Raw genomic sequence first — 19,278 nt, forward strand, 5'->3', positions numbered from 1 at the left:
GTGTTTATCAACATGAGGAACTCTTAACCAAGAAGGGATATCCTTTGCCACAATGGAACCAGATAAAATTATTTGTATTGGAGTAGCTGCTTTTATCAAATAAACCTTGTAGAAAGCAATTCAATTAGTCAAAATCCTCACTGAGGCTAAGGATTTACTATCAAATAGCAATAAATTTGTACTTTATGTCATATGCCTCTGTAAAAAAAAAAGTTTTGTAAAGATCTAAAGCACATTCATTTCTCTTGACTCCTAAGCTAGTCCTGATCCTGATTTCTTGAGCCCTCAAAAAAGGGTTGCACTCAATTATAAACAGAGAAGAGACTACCTGGGTGGGTAGAGATCACACCAGAATAAGAAAGCCTCATTTCACAGAACCATGACTTTTAACAGCCCCTGAGCAAAGCTTCTAAATTTCCACAAGGACAATCTGTTATGAGACACTCTATAGAGGGAAGCAGAGGCCAATGTTTACCAACAGGGTTTCATACAACTCTGGTCAAGAAGGCCTTTTCAGAGTATACACTTCTACTCACAGTTCTCCCAATCCAGAAACATTTCAAGAATTGGAGGTCATTTTCACAACAAAAAAATATTAAGTACAGCTGTCATTTTGCACTTAGTTTAGTTCAGTGAATTTCCAAAGAAACAGTATTGAAAAAAAGAAAACCCAAGACAATTTTCTATGAAGAAATAACTTAAGCCAAAAGTAATTAAAGCATAAATGAATAATTCTACATAATTAAAAAGTGAGTGATAGTGGAAACATGAGGATGGAATGAATATAGATTGGAACCAGATTAGAAAGGGCTCTATATGACAAGTCTAGGCCTATTTTTCCCCCTAACAAAAACAGAAAAGAAGCTGATTTTAAGAGGTATTAGACTTTTTCTAAGTCTTTGTTAAGTAATTGGATATGACTTAAAAAAATACATATATATCACTTCTTTTTTTAATCCCAGGAGTTGTGAATTAGAAATAGTATTATCTTCTTCAGAAAGTGTTTCCCTGTCCACTGACAAGCCTCTTCCTACTTACCTCTCTACCACCTGTCACTACACCACACACACACACACACACACACACACACACACACACACACACACCAGACTGAAGTCCCAAAGAAACTCTATGACTGTTTTTACCAGAGAATATTAACTGCTCATATGTCCATTTCTTCCATTAGACTATAAATGACTTACGAATAAGTTGGGGTTTTTTGTACCTAGCAAATTCCCTGCTAGTAGCAGATGTTCAGAAGTTGTAACCTGAACTGACAAATTAATTACATGCCTGTTAAAGTAGGAAGAAAAATTAATCTAAACACCAGCAATATGATATGCACTGGGCATTATACAATTTAAAATTTATTTCTAAGCATGGCTGGCATTTCTTAAAAAAAAAATTACACCTCAGTTTAATGAACTGGAAACATGTTTAATACAAAATGTTGATATTCTCAAAGCATCATTTCCACATGAATTTAGGAAAATGAATTTTAAACAATCTTCCAAACATGATAAAGGACAGTGGTATCATTGAAAAACATATGAACAAAAAAGTTAAGAAGTCACAAGAAAGTGTATTATACACTTGCTTTCCCAAAATTAGATTCACAAAATTATTAATAGTCATCTAGAAAAGTCCCCTCCTCCACACACAAATCAGGAATGAAACATAATTATAACCATCTTTATAGGAAATCTCCAAAAGACAACTATCTTTAACAATATAAAGATGCAGACATGGTTAACAAAAACTTAAGAATGCTGATGACAACCTCAATTCATATGATTTTGAAATGAAATATTTCGACTTTTCGCTCTATCTGAAATTGTCTTTACTTCACTGCTTTAGATAGTTATATTATAAATCCAAGAGATGCTTAAGACAGAAGATTAAATTAATAATCTTAAAACATTTTTCTTATCTGAGAAAATACAATATAATCAATCATCCCTTCAAAATATTCCTGATAACATAGAAGGCTGGGAAGTGTTTAATCATATGAAATACCACCATCATCACATGAATTCAGAACTGTTACCTGAACATTTGATAAAAACTTAAATTCCACGGGATCACAGGTCTCTAAAAACTACACTTTGAAAATATAAAACCAATGAGAGTAATCTGTTTATATTTGCAGATGAATATTGGGTAAACAGAGCCTGAAATTGTAAACTTAGTTCTAACAATAAGATTTTGAGGGCATTTTTTTCTAAGTTATGTGGACACCAATTTTATCTTTGATACAGAAACTGTGAACATATACTCTGGGATATCAAAATAGGATAGGAGTCGGTATTTATATACAGCCAGACCTCAAATAAATGATGTTGATCTACATATATAATTTTAAGAAATCTATTTTGGGTAACTGAATTTTTTTGTACCAAATTTCACTCTGAATGAATGAACTAAATTAAATTATCAGATCCCCATATATAACATCAAAAGAATGGAAAACAACAATTAGAGCTGAGTAACAGTTCCATTTAGCAATTAAGAAAAATAAGCTGTGCTTTGAAAGAGTGAATTTTATCATCTTCCTAACATCATGTCTTCTTTTATACCATACAGAAGGGATGCCGTAAATGGCATTTTCTGAAGCCTTAATACTAAATTCCTTTTTAAAAAAATACACAGTATTTATACTGCATGCTTGAGCTGCAAAGAACAGAATTACAATATAATGGGACTTGTCAACAAAGCTGACAAGCCCTGGGGCTGGCACCAGGAAGGACCTAGCTCCCCTCAACCCTCAGTTACATCGAAGTACAGAATCACGTAGTTGTATTATCTACAAAAACATTCACACATTACATATGCTATTGCATAATCCAAGCATATTTAATAAGAAATATATATCAAATATTTATGAAATTTTAATTTCTATCTAATAATTTTATCTATATTACCCCCATTTCCACTGCATCTATGAGATCCCAACAATTCTAATAATATATCTTATATATTTTAAATAATGTTCAATGACTTATAAAACTACTGCAAGTTATTTTCTCCTCTGTGAGCTGGCTAACACAAATGCTGCTAAGTAGCTTTCCAGTAATCGTATAGAACATCTGTGTCATGTTTGTACAGATTAACTAGCTACTGCTGCCCTTCTGTTGCTGTAAATGAAGTTTCAAAATGAGCTCTCGAATATCTTCTCGTTTGGTCTTTATTACATGACGAGGAAACCATTTCTCCAAATGAATTGGAAGTTCAAAATTAACAATAGGATCCTAATGAGAGAAAAGAAGGAATGCAATCACTTAGCAATATAATTCAAATTAGTGTTAATTTCATTTTTACAAGAAATGAGAAATTGCTAACATTTTTTAAGTAACAGCTTTACTAAAACATAATCCAAATACCATATAATTCACCTAAATTATTCAAATGAATGGTTCAGTATATTCACAGAGTTGTGCAATCATCACCACAATCAATTCAAGCCATTCATTAAATTGTTAACTTTTGAATGTCAAAATTAAATATCATCTGTTCTACTGTAATGCCTGTTTAAGTGAATTAGGGCAAACAATTGGTAAATAGAGAATAATTCAGCACAATGCAGAAGTCAGATGGGTTTGAATGCAATTTTTTCCAACACGTTAATATTTTAAAACTATTAAAACAAAAAGAAAACTAGCAGTAAATGAAGAATCTCATATAAAAAAAACAGAAGAAAAAAAAAGGAAAAAACAAAAGATCCTGCAGAAGTGCCTTCTTTTAGTGCAAGAAATAGCCAATATAATGGCTCAAGGACTGCCATAGTTTTCATTACATCAAATTTAATCAGTAAGTTGCAAGTTGCAAGTTGCAACTGCAAAGACATTTCCCCCTGTGTTTAAAAATAAATAAATAACTGCTGAAGAAGGCTATCCCTAGATGTTGTTTATAAATTTAATGAAACTAGTAGAAGCCAGATGTAAGGATTTACATCTTGACGAAGGCAAAGAGTCCCAGAATATAAAGCTGAAAGAATGGACTGATTCTAGGAGCAAATGTCAGTGGAGATTTAACTATGCAAATATTTTTGTTAGAAGTAGTCAATTGTTTTTGTTAGGATTTAGTTAAAAGATTTTGAGTGGTTTACCCCAAACCTATTCTTTTAAACTAAGCTTTGTTATATTAGTGCACAAATTTGCAAAACATGAGGTTTAGTTTTTTGAGTTTTTCCCCCAGGAATCTTCAAGGGTGCTATGACCTATTTTAGTATATATTCTACTGCCTGAGACTATATAAAGTAGAATTATACAACACACTCAGGATATGTTATGTAACAAGGCACTTTGAATATAAGAAACATAAAAGTAAGTCTCTTTGGAAAGAGTATTAGAAGAACAGAACTATCACCCTATAATGAAGTTCCAATGTGGAATAAAAAAGGAAAAAAAAAACATAATAAACTTAAAGGTTTCCATAATATATGCCATCTTCTACTATACATTATCATTCCTCTCTAATTAACCAAAAGTTGTAACATACTATAACACTCATGCTCTACAAGTACCTTTAAGGATTTTCCAAACAAGCTTCTAGTAAAAAATACCCTGGCTCCTATGTCCATCTTCATAATGATACTGGTAAAAACTAAAGTAACAAGCTGACAGTTCAAGAAACAAAGAGTGCTTCCTTGCTATTAAATTCTGCTTTAATATTGCTATAGTACCTATGAAGACTCTGATGAGCTAAAAAATAACAACACCCATAATTGTCATTGTACTTACATACCTTATGGTTTTCTGAGTTTCTTGAATCTAAGAGTCTTTCAGTTTGAAATTTTTTCATCAAATTTGTATGTGCTTTTCTACCTCTCTCCCTACCTAATCCTTCTGGAACTCCAATTACATGTACTAGACTTTTTGACTACAGCACACTTGTCTCTTATGTTCTCTTTACATTCTTTTTACTCTCTGAGCTACAGTTTGATTTTCCCTATGGTACTTTTTTTTTAAGTTCCCTAATGCTGTCGTCTGCTGCATCATCCAGTCTGCTTGTTATTGAAACCCATCCAATGAATTCTTAATTTCAGATATATCATTATGCATTTTCAGCTAGAGAATTTTTTTCAGTAGATTCTCTCTCTTCATCCATTTTGTTCATCTTTGACTATTGTTTCTAATATATTAATCAAATCATTTTCTTATCCGCTAGCTCCAATATCTGGATTATATGTGATTCTATTTTTTTTTCTTGATTACCTGGATCATTTTCCTGCCTCTTTGCTTACCCAACAACTTGTGACTATATGCTGTTAATTATGAATAAAAAACTTATTTATATTTTTACATACCTTAAGGAAGCTTTCCACGTACTGCAGTAAATACACTCCACAATCACTGCTATTATCTTGTTTAGGAACTTTAGGGCATAGGTCCACCATGTTTGTTTTGCTGAATTCACGATGAGTTTTTCTTTTAACTTCCCACTCTACTTCTAAATACCTTAAGTCATCAAAAAGTACAGTGACTCTAATAGAAATCTCCTTACTACTATGCAACACTTTCATAAAGGTGGGAAAACATTTGCTGCCAGGTATGTTGCCTCAGGCCAAATTTCCAAAGACTAAACTTTTTTAAAATTTATTTTATTTTTTATTATACTATCACTGGTATACAATCTTATGAAGGCTTCACATGAATGGCACTGTAGTTTCAACATTAACCCATATTATCAAGTCCTCACCATACCCCACTGCAGTCACTGTCTATCAACATAGTAAGATGCTATCATGTCATTACTTGTTCCAAAGATTAAACTTTAACAGTACAATTTACTACATGTGAGGCTCCCGGAGTCCTACTTTAAACAAAATCATCTTAATTTCAATAAAAGCCAGAATTTTTCCTACAATTCAACTTTCACAATTCATATATAATGCCATTTATATTACAAAGTAAACTAACAAATTGTTTTAAAACCTTAGTTGCTTGTTTTTTCCAGTAATTAGCAAATTACCAAATTACACACACACGTGAAAAAGTTTTTACTTTTTCTGAAGTGTTACTTTTGATAACCACTAATATTTTGAATGTTTTTTCTTTCAATAATTAATGCAAATTCCAAATGTACTTTTAATATAATCCTTGAGAAATATTAATACTTGAATATTAATGCAGATATTAATATGGAGGCATTTATTATTGATTAGATTTAGAGACATCATCTAAATACATAATAAACTATAATTCCTGATATTATCTTTTCAATAATTCTTAAAGTAGCTTCAAAATTATTCAGATTTCAGACAACAGATTGAGGGTAAAATTGTCATTACTTACTCTCGTAAATTCTGAACTGTGTTTTGTATAGAAGCAGCTTTCAAAGAGTCTAATATGAGAATGCATGGCCTATGAAAAGCAAAGGAAGAAATCAAGATGTATATATTTGTAGATGAAGTAAACTTAAATATCTGAAAGGACTTTAGAGCATGTACATACCTTTTACACATTTTCTTTGGTATTGTCATGTTCGTATCAGTACTCTGAAATAAACATGAATTTTTATGACTGTGCAATTAAAGCCAGTTTTAATAAATTAATATTCAGCTACTCTTCAAATTGTTTCAAACAAATTTGAAAATTAAATTTCAAATAAGAGTTTTTTTCATCATCTGAAGTGAGTCAACTTTGTTTTCAAAATTTCATTGTTTTATTTTCTCATACTGGTGAAACAGTAGTTCATACACTTTTACATGTGGCCTCAAGAAGTTTTGGACCTTTAACACTGCCTAAAAAACAATCTGGAACTCTGATTACTTTTATTCAGTTATCATCTTAAACAAAAATAAACAAGTTAATTTAATCTGTTCTTAAATATATTCTCTAACTCAATATATGATTCAGGTGGAGACACATTTCTTCCCTTTGAAGCACAAGAAGCAGAGCATTAATGGGTATTCAGGGAAAAGGGATGGGTGTTTTGCTGTTTTTGTTGATTAATTTGAGAAATAACAGATCAAACTTAAACAGATTCTTTAATGCAGAACTTCTCAGTACCTTTATTATTCTAACATAACATTGTTAATCTCCGACACAGGAATAGGACACAGGGTTTACTCAACTTAATTGACCACAGAATCCTTTTTATCATAATCTGCATCTCAGAACAAGTATCCCAAGGAAACCAATCTGGGAAACCTGGTTCTAGAAGCAAAACAGAACTCTCCTATCCTGCCACTGTGATGGCAGAAAAGGAAACTTCTTTCCTTCAGCCCATCCTATGCCAGGGAAGACATGTGCCAAGGAGGCTCCTGCTGTCTGTACATATAATTTTAAAAAATCACTAGGTGGCTACTTTAATCAATTAAGACACCAAATCTAGACCACACATAGTAGTTTAGAGGTCCATATAAAGAAAAGTTAGCCTCAGGAGTTATATGGATTAACCTTGAATCTACTTTGAATGATTTTTACCAACAACTCACAATAATAGAAAGTAGAATTTAAAACATGTTTGCTTAGATTACTAATTACACTAAGTTCAAAAAGCTGTTGACATAATGAAAAATAAAAATACATCTGACCTTTAGATACCAGGAAAGTAGTCAACCAAGATGATCAGATAAACTACTGAATAAACAAACCAAGGGAGCTACACTAAGCTAAACAGATCCAAGAAGAATGGTAATTTCTCTTGTTCTCTTTCCTACGCCCACAAAAAATATAAGAATCATAAAACAGCCCAATTATGGTCCAGCAATATCCATCACTGCTCATCTAGCTATTCTTTATCTTACAGATAAAACTATTACATTGATAAGTTTTCCTTCCTTCACATCTGTAAAGAACACACTTACTTGAGAATCCTCAGTACCCAAGGATAGTGCTGAAGTAGTCTGTAGATCATTATCTAGTTAGAAATAACAAAGCAATTATGAGTGTTTATTCTACGTCTAATCAAACTATTTAGATAAGGTTTTGGCCAGTATTAATAGTAATGGCTATTAATTCTGCTTGCCACTTATAGCTACAGCTATAAAACACATAATTTTGAGTTTTTTTTCCTCAAAGAAAGTAGATTTATTTGCTTACTTAAGGTTTGGATTGTAACATAAGAAAAATCATGGAAGAATTATAAGAGAGCTGATATTGCCTTGCTAAACTACTATTATCAGTAATAATTGTTTTCATTTATATTAAGAAAAAAATGGGGTATTTCAAGGTATGCCTGAAGATACATGGCATGAGTTCTCAATCATATTAGCAAGATTACTCTATAAAAAGGCTATGATAAAACTTGACAGTGTAACTTCAGACTTACATTTTGTCAATAAATGAGGCTTGCATGTATCATGAATATTTCAGACTTCTTATTCTTTCTTCTAATAAATTTAGTCACTACAAATCACTCTCTCATAACTTCATATTGTTTGCTACAATCATTTTACTATTGTCATTTTTGAAAATGCCATCAATGTTAAGTAAACAGCAAGTTTAATCACCTATTGTTTTGTTGTCAAGTTGGGATTGCTGAGGCTGGGAGGGCTGTGATGTAGTTTGTGGAATATCTTCATATACAGCTTCTTCTAACCATGGAAAACAAATGACGGCAAGGTACCAGTGAGACCTGTTGAAAAAGAAATACAATCTTAATAACCCAAAAATCTAAACAATGTAGAATATGTTCTAGAGCTACAGCTTAGAAAGTGGGTATGACAAACTTTGTATCAATTTTGAAGAAGAACATTGTAATATCTGATATAATATAGAATACACATTCCAAAAGTAATTAAAGTAGTAAGACAACTTGGCGTAAAATTTGAGTAATTCAAACTTGCTTACTTTTATATAATCTGAGTTCCCTGCTGAGGATATGCTTTAATAAATAGACTCATAGCATCACCTTTTTTCTGTTAATGCTAGAAACCTTGTTCTCCTAAATATTTGAAGATTCATCTTAAATTTTTTAATTTTTTTATCTAGAAAAATCTTTTGACCCATCCCAAAATTCAATTTCTCAGTCATTATAGTCTTGTGGGCATTTGTCATTTTTTTTTCACTATAATTATAACACAACCACTTTCAAATCAAAATCCAAGATAACTCACTGTTTTAGCTAATTCTTTAAAATAAAAAATAAAAAATAACATGAGATTTATGTACCCACACTTTTAACTGATTATTAAACTAAAAATATACAAAAATATTTTTCTAAACTCTATCCAACTATGTTTTTAAATAATCTGAAATACTCACGACTCATTAACAGGCACAAAGATATAGTCTTTATTAAAGATGTTTATGTGACGAGTCCATGTCCTTACTCTTTTATGCCTTCTCTGTGCCATTCTGGGAATATGAGAAATAGATATATTTGATATGTAAAGAACTAAAATTTAAGATAAGGATTTCAAGAGCCCTTTTTAAATACTGAAAAATGCAGGTTTAGTGTATTTAACCATCTTCTTCAAGATACATATTTAACACACTAGAAAATCATCTCCTTTTATTAACTCCTGATTTTTCTTAAATCTGTTCACTATAAATAATAATGTAATGGAGAGAAGAAAGGAAGCAATTTATAAATATTTTAAAGATTCCGAAAGTGGTTTAGCAAGTAAATAAAAACAGCTATACCTGTTCATGCCTTTTAGTTTCACCTGGGCATGGCACAAAACGTTATCATTAAACCTTAACGGAATTATCTAAATGTTGTATCTGTAATGAGGGAGGAGTTTAAACTTACTAGAAAAGAAATAGCGAGGAATATATTCTTGGATTTTTAAAAGATGAAACTCATCTCCCTTCATTTCATTTATAAGGAAACTATAAGACAATGAGGTGAGCATACCTACCATTTATCCATCTTACATTTTATTTCTTTAACAAATATTTATGAGATTCCTAAGAACAAATAATGAATATCACCCACACTGCCCTAAAGGAATTTACAAAATAATGAGGATAGAAAAAAACTACAACAAATAACTAAAATATAAGTGTCAAAAGGACAGTGGCATAAAGGAGGTTGTATGTAACTTCTGGCTCAGCCCCTTGAAGGACCTCTTTTTATGTAGGGAATTAAACAAAATCATTAAGTTATATACTTACATATCAAGTAATATAAGAAACAGATCATCTTTGCCCCATCCCAGTTCATCTATATATCTAACCAAACTCACAGGGGTAAACATTAGGAGTAAGATGGGAATCCAGAATGGGCTAAAAGATGTGGTAGAAATTAGATACTTTATGGAAGATTAACTTCATAAAATAATCAAGAATCATGTTTACTGAATTTTATTTCATAATTACCCAACCATTACAATGATAATAAATAATTACTTTCAACTAGTGCATAGTCTCTCAAATTTGTTTTCCTTTGAAAATCTTAAGGATAAACATCTTGTTTTCTTGTATTTTGTTATACTGCTGTATGGCAGGCTTCCTAATTATGCTAACCATATTTGACTGGGAGTATGTTAGATATTGGATGGGGCAAGGAGGATGGAATAGATAATGTGGGTCACAATATGATCTCTTATTTTCAGTTCCCAAATTGTGTAAAAAATATTCAATATCCAAAAGTTCTCATCCTACTCAATAATATACATTATTATGTTTCATTTTGAATTCCAAGCACTGAAACAAAAGGCATTACGGATGGAGTAGAAAATAAGACAGATGACATCACCTCATAGAGCTTATACTTTGGGGTGAGAGACAAAATGAACAAGCAAACAAACAAATAAATGATTAGAGATCATGTTGTGAAATAAGTAATAAAGTGTCAGGAGAAATTTTAGTAAGAAAAATAGAAAAGGGCTTAGTGAAAGGAATTAAGTTGAGCTGAGATATGGTAAATGAAGGAAGAGAATGTTGTGAAATGAGTTTAGGGAGGTGGAGAAAAGTCAGACCTTGCAGGATCTCATATACCATAGTAATGAATTTCTGTGTCATTTACTCTGTTACTTCCTAACACTAGTGGTTTGTGACTCTTGGATTTATTAGCCATTAAAGTTTGTGTCTTTTGGCACTTTGTTTTTGCGTTATCTTTTTTTTTTTAACTGATTTGTAGGAATTCTTTGTGTGAATAGAAATTACATACCTATCAGACCATGCATTAGTAGGAAATAGTAGCATGTGTAGGTGTAAGTGTGTATATACACATATGTGTGTGTATATATCTGTATATATAAGATACTATATATGTATAGTATCTTACATATATCTTACCCTTGAATATGCCACTCACGTAACTTTGTTTTATACTAGTTTTATATATGATCACGAATATAACACTTAATTAAAAAAATATTTTTTAATTTAAAAATACAACTCAATCTACCTACTTTCTTCAGTTTCTAAGTAGGTGTACCAAATTAATTATCTCCACATTGATCAGTAATCTTAAAATGTGGGATCAAATGCATGGTACCAACCATTAATCTCCAAACACATCATAAAACAGAACAGAGGAGCAACAGAAATGTTAAATCCAAATTTATTTTTAAAAATCTTCCCTCTCCATTTACACTGATTATCAGCTAATTATGCAAACAAATATGGTATTTTGTATAATGCTGCATCAGTTTAATAGTAATATGTTAGTTAGGGTCTGACCAGGAAAACAAAACTACTCTATATATTTACAACAATAAACTATAATGCTAGAGGATTGGATACAGTGGTGACAGAAAAAGTGTAAAGCCAAAAAAGGAGGCAGTGAAGTAATCAAACATTAGCATAGTAGGAAACTGCTATACCCATAGGATAAAGGGTAAAGGAAAGAGACAGTACCTCCAGATGGAAGCTGGTGAAGAGGGACCCACAGAGGAAAGATGGCCACTGCCAGAATCACTGCACGACTCAATGAGGGTAAGGAAGAAATGAACTGGCTTCTTCCTTCCTTGCCCTCCAATCCCCAGTGTTGCCCAAATAACATACAATTCGAAATTCAGCCTGCAAGTACCAACCTCCCTCTGACAGGGAACAAAATAATGGAAGGGTGAGAAATGTCTCTCAGAGCAAACAGGCCCAGGACTTCACAAGAGGTAACATTGCTCATTCTAAAAAATACTATGAGAAGTTATTTCACTAAGTGCATCAAAATAGTGTATTTTTCTCTTAGAATTTAAGTACACTGGAAGATAGACTTACGAAAGATTTGGATTATCTTCTGTTAAATTATTTTCCTTTCTCGTCAAGCATTTATAGAAAAAGCTACTAAAAATGTGACTTCGTTCAACAAGTTCATCTGAAGCCTTCTCCAGTATAAGATACCTATAAAGTAGCAATACCACAGAAGTAAGTTATTTTTAGATTTTACCTGTCTTCCCTCAAGTATCCTATGTGTTCTGGAAATCTTCATTGTTATGTCTAATTCGACTCAAAGCAATCTTGCAATCTGCTCTGATTTCAGCTTTCTTTGTTCTTTACTTACCTCACCTGATGTCAAGATCATTTAAAGCAGAAATTATCCACTTATTTATTTAACAAATATTTATCAAATTCCTAACACGTGCCAAGCACCACATGTACATTAGAAACACAAAATGAGAGGGGGGGGGGGAAGTACCTGCCCCCACAGAGCTTAGAATCCAGAGGACAGAAGGAAAATATTAATCCAATAATCACACATCAAATGTAAAACTGAAAGTATGGCACTCCTAAATAAATGCAGAAAAATTTTAATTACGCTATGACTAATTTATAAATCCTTATTAAATACCATTTCTATATTAAAACAATTCTTCAACATAAGCTTGCAATTCACTTAGTGTTTAAACCCTTCATAATTAGAGAGCTCTGTTATTCTTAATAGCTTATGCAGGTTCAAAAATAACCTTGTAATTGCTTTCAAAAAAATCATAAAAGAAAAACACAAACTTGAATTTTTTTAGCATGGTTATGGGGAGGGAATACTACATGGAAGGAAATACACAGGATGCTTCTGATGTACTGTTATCTTGATCTGAATTATTATTACATGGGCGCATACATATGTGAACATTCATTAGCTGAACACTTAAGATTTATGTAACTTGGCGCTTGAAAGTTAATCAATTTAAAAAATAGAAAATAGTTTAAAAAATAAAATTAGAATCCCCTCTAAAAAGAAATCAAGACAGAGATACAAGCAGTTCATTGAAAAGGAAGTACAGAAAATTACTATTAGAACTGAGTCAAAAGTAAAATTTTATTAGCTAACCCAGCAAAACATACCAAAATTAACATTTAAGATGATCCAATTCATCTCACAAAATTTACATTTTACTATCCAAGATACAAAAATAAGTAAAATAAGATGCTTAACATTTAGAAGAATGATCACAATACCACCAAATGTCTTTAAAATAAGGCAAAATTAAGTATGATAAAAGAGATGCCAGTGAAGGACAATGGGAGTTACTAATAGATGTTTAGAAGATTAGGAAAAATTTCATGAAGGTACCACTTGAAAAGAACCTTGAAAAAGGAATAAAATTTCAATAGGTTGAGATAAAGAGAAGAGTACTGCAGGAAGCAAGAATGACAGGGTATTAAGGTAAAAGAGTGAATAAGGATGGGCTTTGTTTACTAAATGGTTTATAATTCAATTTTGCTGGCCTATGTAATATGTGTAGAGTTATTGGTAGATGACTAAAAAGACAGATTAGTGTCATATTATCAAGACCTTCAAATGCCAAACTATGTTTGAACTCATTTTGACAGGCAATAAGAAATTAACTAAAAGTTTCTAATGGGAACTGCATTCATAGAGTAGTTTGAGAATAATAATAGTGGTAATAATGGATAGGAAAACAGAAACCAAGGATATAAAGAGACTAGTTAAAAAGACAAAAGAACAATTTAGGTAAGATACAGAGTACTGGAAAGATCATGATGACAGAAGAAAGAATAAATAAATTTGAGAGACAGAACTTACTAAAATTGGCAACTAAACATGCAGAGAGGAAAGGGAAGGTAAAGAATCAATGGTAATGGAGACCCATTCCCACCCAAGACAGAATAACAAGGACCAAATTTACTCTCCTGATTGTAATGAGCAAAAAAATCAGGTAAAGTATGTGAAACAATAGTTTCAAAACAGTAGGCATCAGGCAAAAAGAGAACAGCGATCCTTGAGAAATGAGAAACAAGGTGAGTTCCATTAACGCCTGAGCTTACTGCCATAAGTCTCCAGGCTGCAGCACAAGAAGGAGTAACCCAAGAAGAACCGGGAAGACTCCCTAAATTGAGGAGATGATGAGAGTCAGGAGAAAAGTAAAGTAGCTGGACTGTGCAGATCAAAATAACAGAAAGGAAAGAGCTGTCTGTAGAGAGAACTCCATATAGGTGCAGAGTCCTCAAGTACTTAGCAAAATTTTGATCATTGCATGCTTGTAAGGAAAATACCTATGACTGAGGAAAGAACTACCTGAAAGACCAGAGGGAATGGTACCCAGCATTCATACAGGTTGTTGGAATAATGCCTGTTCCTACAAACCAGGCTGGAAAACCTCATAATTCATGAGGCATTGAGTAGAAGATATAAAAAAAATCCAAATCAAACTTCAAGAGATTCTACAATGCCTGAGATGAAGAGTAAATGATAATGTGAGATTTTTGAGCCTGAATGAAATTAGTATTATTAATAAAATAGTAGGGTTTAAGTAAGAAGATAATAAATTTGGCTTGCAGGGGATCAGTGAAGTAATTAGGAAACATCTCAAAGAGTTGAAAATAATATAGGTCTAGGGATATAGTACGAAATGAAGGCCAGAAACAAATTATCTTTGTAGTAAAGTTCATAAAACTTTCCTATCTATTCCTTCAGCTTGACTATACAAAAAGATGAAAATTATTTTTAATGGAATAGTGATAGGGATTCTTTAAATGACAGTTAACTCTTATAGTACTTAAAGATACAACAGATAGCCACAGAGTTGCTTCTTTCCAGTTCCCAAAGTGATTTGTATTAATGTAAGTACTTCCTTCACCACAAAAACACAATAGTCAAAGAAGGATAAATCAAAAACAAATAAACAAAAACTAAACCAAAAAAAAGAACAGTAATTCTTCTGAAGTATATTGTATCTATGGGAAGTAAAGGAAAGAAACTGAGTCAATACTGTTGATTAACTGATGTTGGTAGGCAAAATTTTTTCAAATCTGCAAACTTGGCAGGTAACTTGTGGTTAGAGTTAAGTACTTCAGAAATAGACATTTACTTTATAATTCATATCAAAACCTATAAAAAATGAGATCATTTATGATTATACTTACTTCAGGTAGAAATCAATGATTACATCATTAAGAAACTCCCCTTCTTCTAAGCACTCCAGATCTTCACTAGTTACTCCTAATCCCCCTTTAGTAGGTGGTGGAGGATACACAATCAACCTTAAAAAGTAAAAATAAAATATCAAGTTATTAAAAAATTGAAATAAACTTGAATGGAAAATTCTAGTATCAAAGAGATATGTGTTACGGAATAGTAACAGGGCAGTGGTATTCAATAATTAAAAGGTATAGGGTAAAAAATATTTAACAGGATTTAAGCTATTACATTTTCCTAATTTATTTTTCACAAGTTATTAATAGTACTCTCATTGAGTATCTTTTCATTTCCAGTCCTTCCCACCTGAGCTAGTGTTAATATTTAACTAATCAATAGGTTGTATCTCATAATCAGTTACAATTATGCACAATGTTAACTTCCAACAAACTGATGTAAAAAACCATAGAAGATTTTCCTATGCTTCATTTTCCAACTCAGTTTGAATCCCTAAGGTTAGTTCCTTTCCATTCAAAAGAGCCATAAATCAAAAACTATGCTCTTCTACATGTGGCTAGTCTACAATAGCAACAGGGCAATAAAGAAATAACATGAGAGTTTAGAAGGCAAGTTTTCCCTAACATAGTGCTTACAATATAAAACTTAAGAGAACATAAATGAAATGAACAATTAGAATATAACCAGTGTAGAAAAGTAGAAAACAGATAACAACTAATTAGGCATCTTTCTCTGGCAGCCTCCGTTAAAACTCACTCATAAGAGCACAACTATTCTTTGTAGTCAATTATAGTCAATTTCTGATAATAATCTTGGAATAGGGTGGTGCTTGTTGCACAAATGTAGTTAATAAACTTGTAATATGTACTTCTTGAACCAGAAAGATTCAGGAAGATAAGAGTCACTTGTAATTTGATTTTATCTTTGTAACCCTGGTACCTAAATCAAATAAGAATATTTAAAAATTTCAAATGCTGATACAATAATTACACTTTTATTGACTATCTTCCTATTCTGCTTTCATTTGTTTTAACAGAGAAAAAGAATCAGAGGAATAGAAATCACCCTCAACTGCAGATTCCCTATTCTGGCTTAACACCATGAGAAGACATATAAAAGACAAAATCTGAACAAAGAAGCAACTTCTGAAAGGTTAAGTTTTGATACACACCAAAGTACCTTAAATTGAAGCACATTTTAGTAAATAATTTCACTTTTCCTATCATATATTCAGATATGAAATACATAATTTTAAAAACCACATGCTGCTACTCAAATATATTCAATAAATGCTTTAATATTACCAAACTTGACATTTGGGTTGTCATTTATGTTTTACTGAGATAAAACTAAGTGAAATGATACCAATTGTTTCCCTAACAAAAATTCCTTACCTTTTTCATAAAAAATTATTCCTATTATTAACTATTAGCATGAAATCAAAACTCAAAACATTTAAAACTACTTAAAATCAGCACCATGAATGAAAACTGCTAAGGTGCCCACCAATTACTAAATGAGATATAACATAGTACTTACTTCTGAACAGGTCCAGTGTGTCTGACTTCTCGCCATTCTTCATCTGGATTAGATGTAATAGAAAGTGAGTAGCAACCACTACTCTGCTTCTGCAGGAAGGTGTAAGTAGGCTTGGGTGTATCCGTATTTGTGGGCTGACAGAAAATGGCAAAGAAAAAGGTCTTCTTATAGATACATATTAATTCTCAAAAGGACAAAGTAAAAACCTAGACTTTTAAGAGAAAATGTGAGCAAAAGCGGTATTGATGAATTACACCTATACTTTTATAATTTCTCAAGGATATAACCAAATCAAAATTATACTTTGGTCAAAAGATACTACACATACAACAGTCACAGTTTACCTTGAAGTGTCACAGATCTGGGCTTTATAATTAAGAATTTGAAAACTTTTCAGGTTAAAATGAACAAAAGAGGTGATAAATAGTAGGAAAAAATAAAATTTAAAAGAGAGACTGGAAAAAGTTTATGATAAAGTAAATTGGTATTCTATTATTAAATGAAAAGCATGAAAACTTGTATATACAATATAATTACCATGCAAAATTTTTGCAAAAGTATGCATAAAGAAAGATGGCGGTATAAGAGAAAAAAGATGGCAGCATGAGAAGTATGGTGGAAAACTCTCAAAACCACATATATTTTGAAAACACAGCAAATACAACTAGTCCTAAAAGAGAGACCAGAAATAACAGCCAGTATACATCTGGGAGAAGTCAACAACTCACAGAAAAGGGTAAAGTGAAAAGCTGTGACATGGCAGGACCCAAGCACTTCCCCTACCCCAGCTCACAGGCAGAAGGAAGAGAATCAGAGTGTGGAGGGAGTGGAAGCACAGGACTGCTAAATATCCAGGCCTAGAAATCTACCCTGGGAGAAAAGACCCACATTGCATGGTGCTCTGGAGATTAGAGGGGCTGAAAACCAAAGTCAGAGACTACGACTGCAAACAGGTTCCAACAACCAGCTGCCCCAGGACAAAAGAAAAGCAGGCACTTTAAAAGGCTTCTAAACAGTCAGAAGGCTGCTAAACGGGGGCAAGGGTTTACGAGAAGAAACAGGTGGACAAAATTGTCCTAGTACACTTAGCCCAGCAGGTTGGGAACTTTCAGGAGCCTCAGGTGCCCTATTCTCCTGGAAGGCAATGAAGTCCAGAGGACCATCACCACGATAAGCAGACTGCCACTCATTCCTCCAAGCCAGCACCTATGCTGTCAGCATCATTGCAGCAGACCAGCAAGAGGGCAGCACCACCTACAACAACTACACAGCTTAACACAGAGGCTTCTTCCTGCGTGAGGCTAAACAGCACATACAGCGGAAATAGGCACAGCAACCAGGAAGCATGAAAGGGCTTTGCCCTCCCTGCAAATAACCACACCACTTGCCTGCGATCCCCACCATCACCTAGGTCAGCAGGAAGGCAGCCCCAATCATGGCAGCATAGGGGATTAACCTAGAGGACACTCTTGGTGCCCGATTGACCACCACAGACAGTGGAGACAGGCATTGCAACCAGAAAGCAAAAAAGGGCTTTCTCCTCCTGGCAAAACCCGCACCACTCATCTAGGACCCACACCATTGCCCTAGGCCATCCTGAGGGACATCCCATACACAGCAGTTTAGATGATTAACCAAGAGGCCGCTCCCTGGTTTGGTTAACCGGCATAGGGAGTAGAGACAGGCACTGCGACCGGCAAGCAGGAAGGGACTTTATCCTCCCAGCTGAAACCCGCGCCACTGGCTGGAAACCACTCCCATCGCCCCAGGATGCTGGAGAGGTAGAAGAACCTTGTTCAATTCAAAATCCCTCAACACCAGACAGAGGGCTCAGTGAGACTGAAATCACCAATATTCCTGAAGATGGATTCAAAATAAAAGTCATAAGCATGCTAATGGAGATACAGAAAGATCTTCAAGAGCTAAGGGATGAAAGAATTCAGGAGGGAGATAACTGAAATGAAACAAACAATGGAGGGATTTAAAGGCAGATTAGATGAGGTGGAAGAGATAGCTAATGGAATATAAATCAGAGACCAGGAATACAGAGAACTTGAAGCAGAGAGAGAAAAAAGGATCTCAGGGGCTGAAAGAATATTAAGAGAACTGTGTGACCAATACAACAGGAAAAATATCCACATTATAGGGGTACTAGAAGAAGAAAGAGAAAATGGGAGAGAAAGTGTCTTTGAAAAAATAATTGCTGAAAACTTCCCCAATCTGAGGAAGGAAATAGTTTCTCAGGCCATAGAAGTCCACAGGTCTCCCAACACAAGGGACCCGAGGAGGACACCACCAAGACATATAATAATTAAAATGGAAAAGATCAAGGACAAGGACAGAGTATTAAAATCCCCCAGAGAGAGAAAAAAGATCACCTACAAAGGAAAACCCATCAGGCTATCATCAGAATACTCAGCAGAAACCTTACAGTCCAGAAGCGAGTAGCTTGAAATATTCAGTGCAATGAAACAGAAGGGCCTCAAACCAAGAATATTCTATCCAGCG

At 33.2% G+C, this 19,278-nt stretch overlaps 1 protein-coding gene across 10 annotated transcripts in view; it reads right to left on the reverse strand.

Annotated features, from left to right (window-relative positions):
* Positions 1–1,416: 1,416 nt before the first annotated feature.
* SENP7 (SUMO specific peptidase 7) overlaps positions 1,417–19,278 on the reverse strand; it is a 208,348-nt gene continuing 190,486 nt past the window's right edge. For all 10 annotated transcript variants that reach the window (XM_057502256.1, XM_057502253.1, XM_036916469.2 and 7 more), the window contains 10 exons: positions 16,771–16,904; positions 15,222–15,338; positions 12,114–12,236; positions 9,210–9,302; positions 8,456–8,580; positions 7,811–7,863; positions 6,453–6,496; positions 6,294–6,362; positions 5,306–5,456; positions 1,417–3,248 (listed from right to left, as the gene is read on the reverse strand). In XM_057502256.1, the coding sequence (XP_057358239.1) occupies positions 3,111–3,248; positions 5,306–5,456; positions 6,294–6,362; positions 6,453–6,496; positions 7,811–7,863; positions 8,456–8,580; positions 9,210–9,302; positions 12,114–12,236; positions 15,222–15,338; positions 16,771–16,904 (1,047 nt within the window). In that variant the 3' untranslated portion in view covers positions 1,417–3,110. The remainder of the gene's footprint in view (positions 3,249–5,305; positions 5,457–6,293; positions 6,363–6,452; positions 6,497–7,810; positions 7,864–8,455; positions 8,581–9,209; positions 9,303–12,113; positions 12,237–15,221; positions 15,339–16,770; positions 16,905–19,278) is intronic.

The sequence above is a fragment of the Manis pentadactyla genome, chromosome 1, assembly GCF_030020395.1.
Source record: "Manis pentadactyla isolate mManPen7 chromosome 1, mManPen7.hap1, whole genome shotgun sequence".
NCBI lineage: Eukaryota > Metazoa > Chordata > Mammalia > Pholidota > Manidae > Manis > Manis pentadactyla.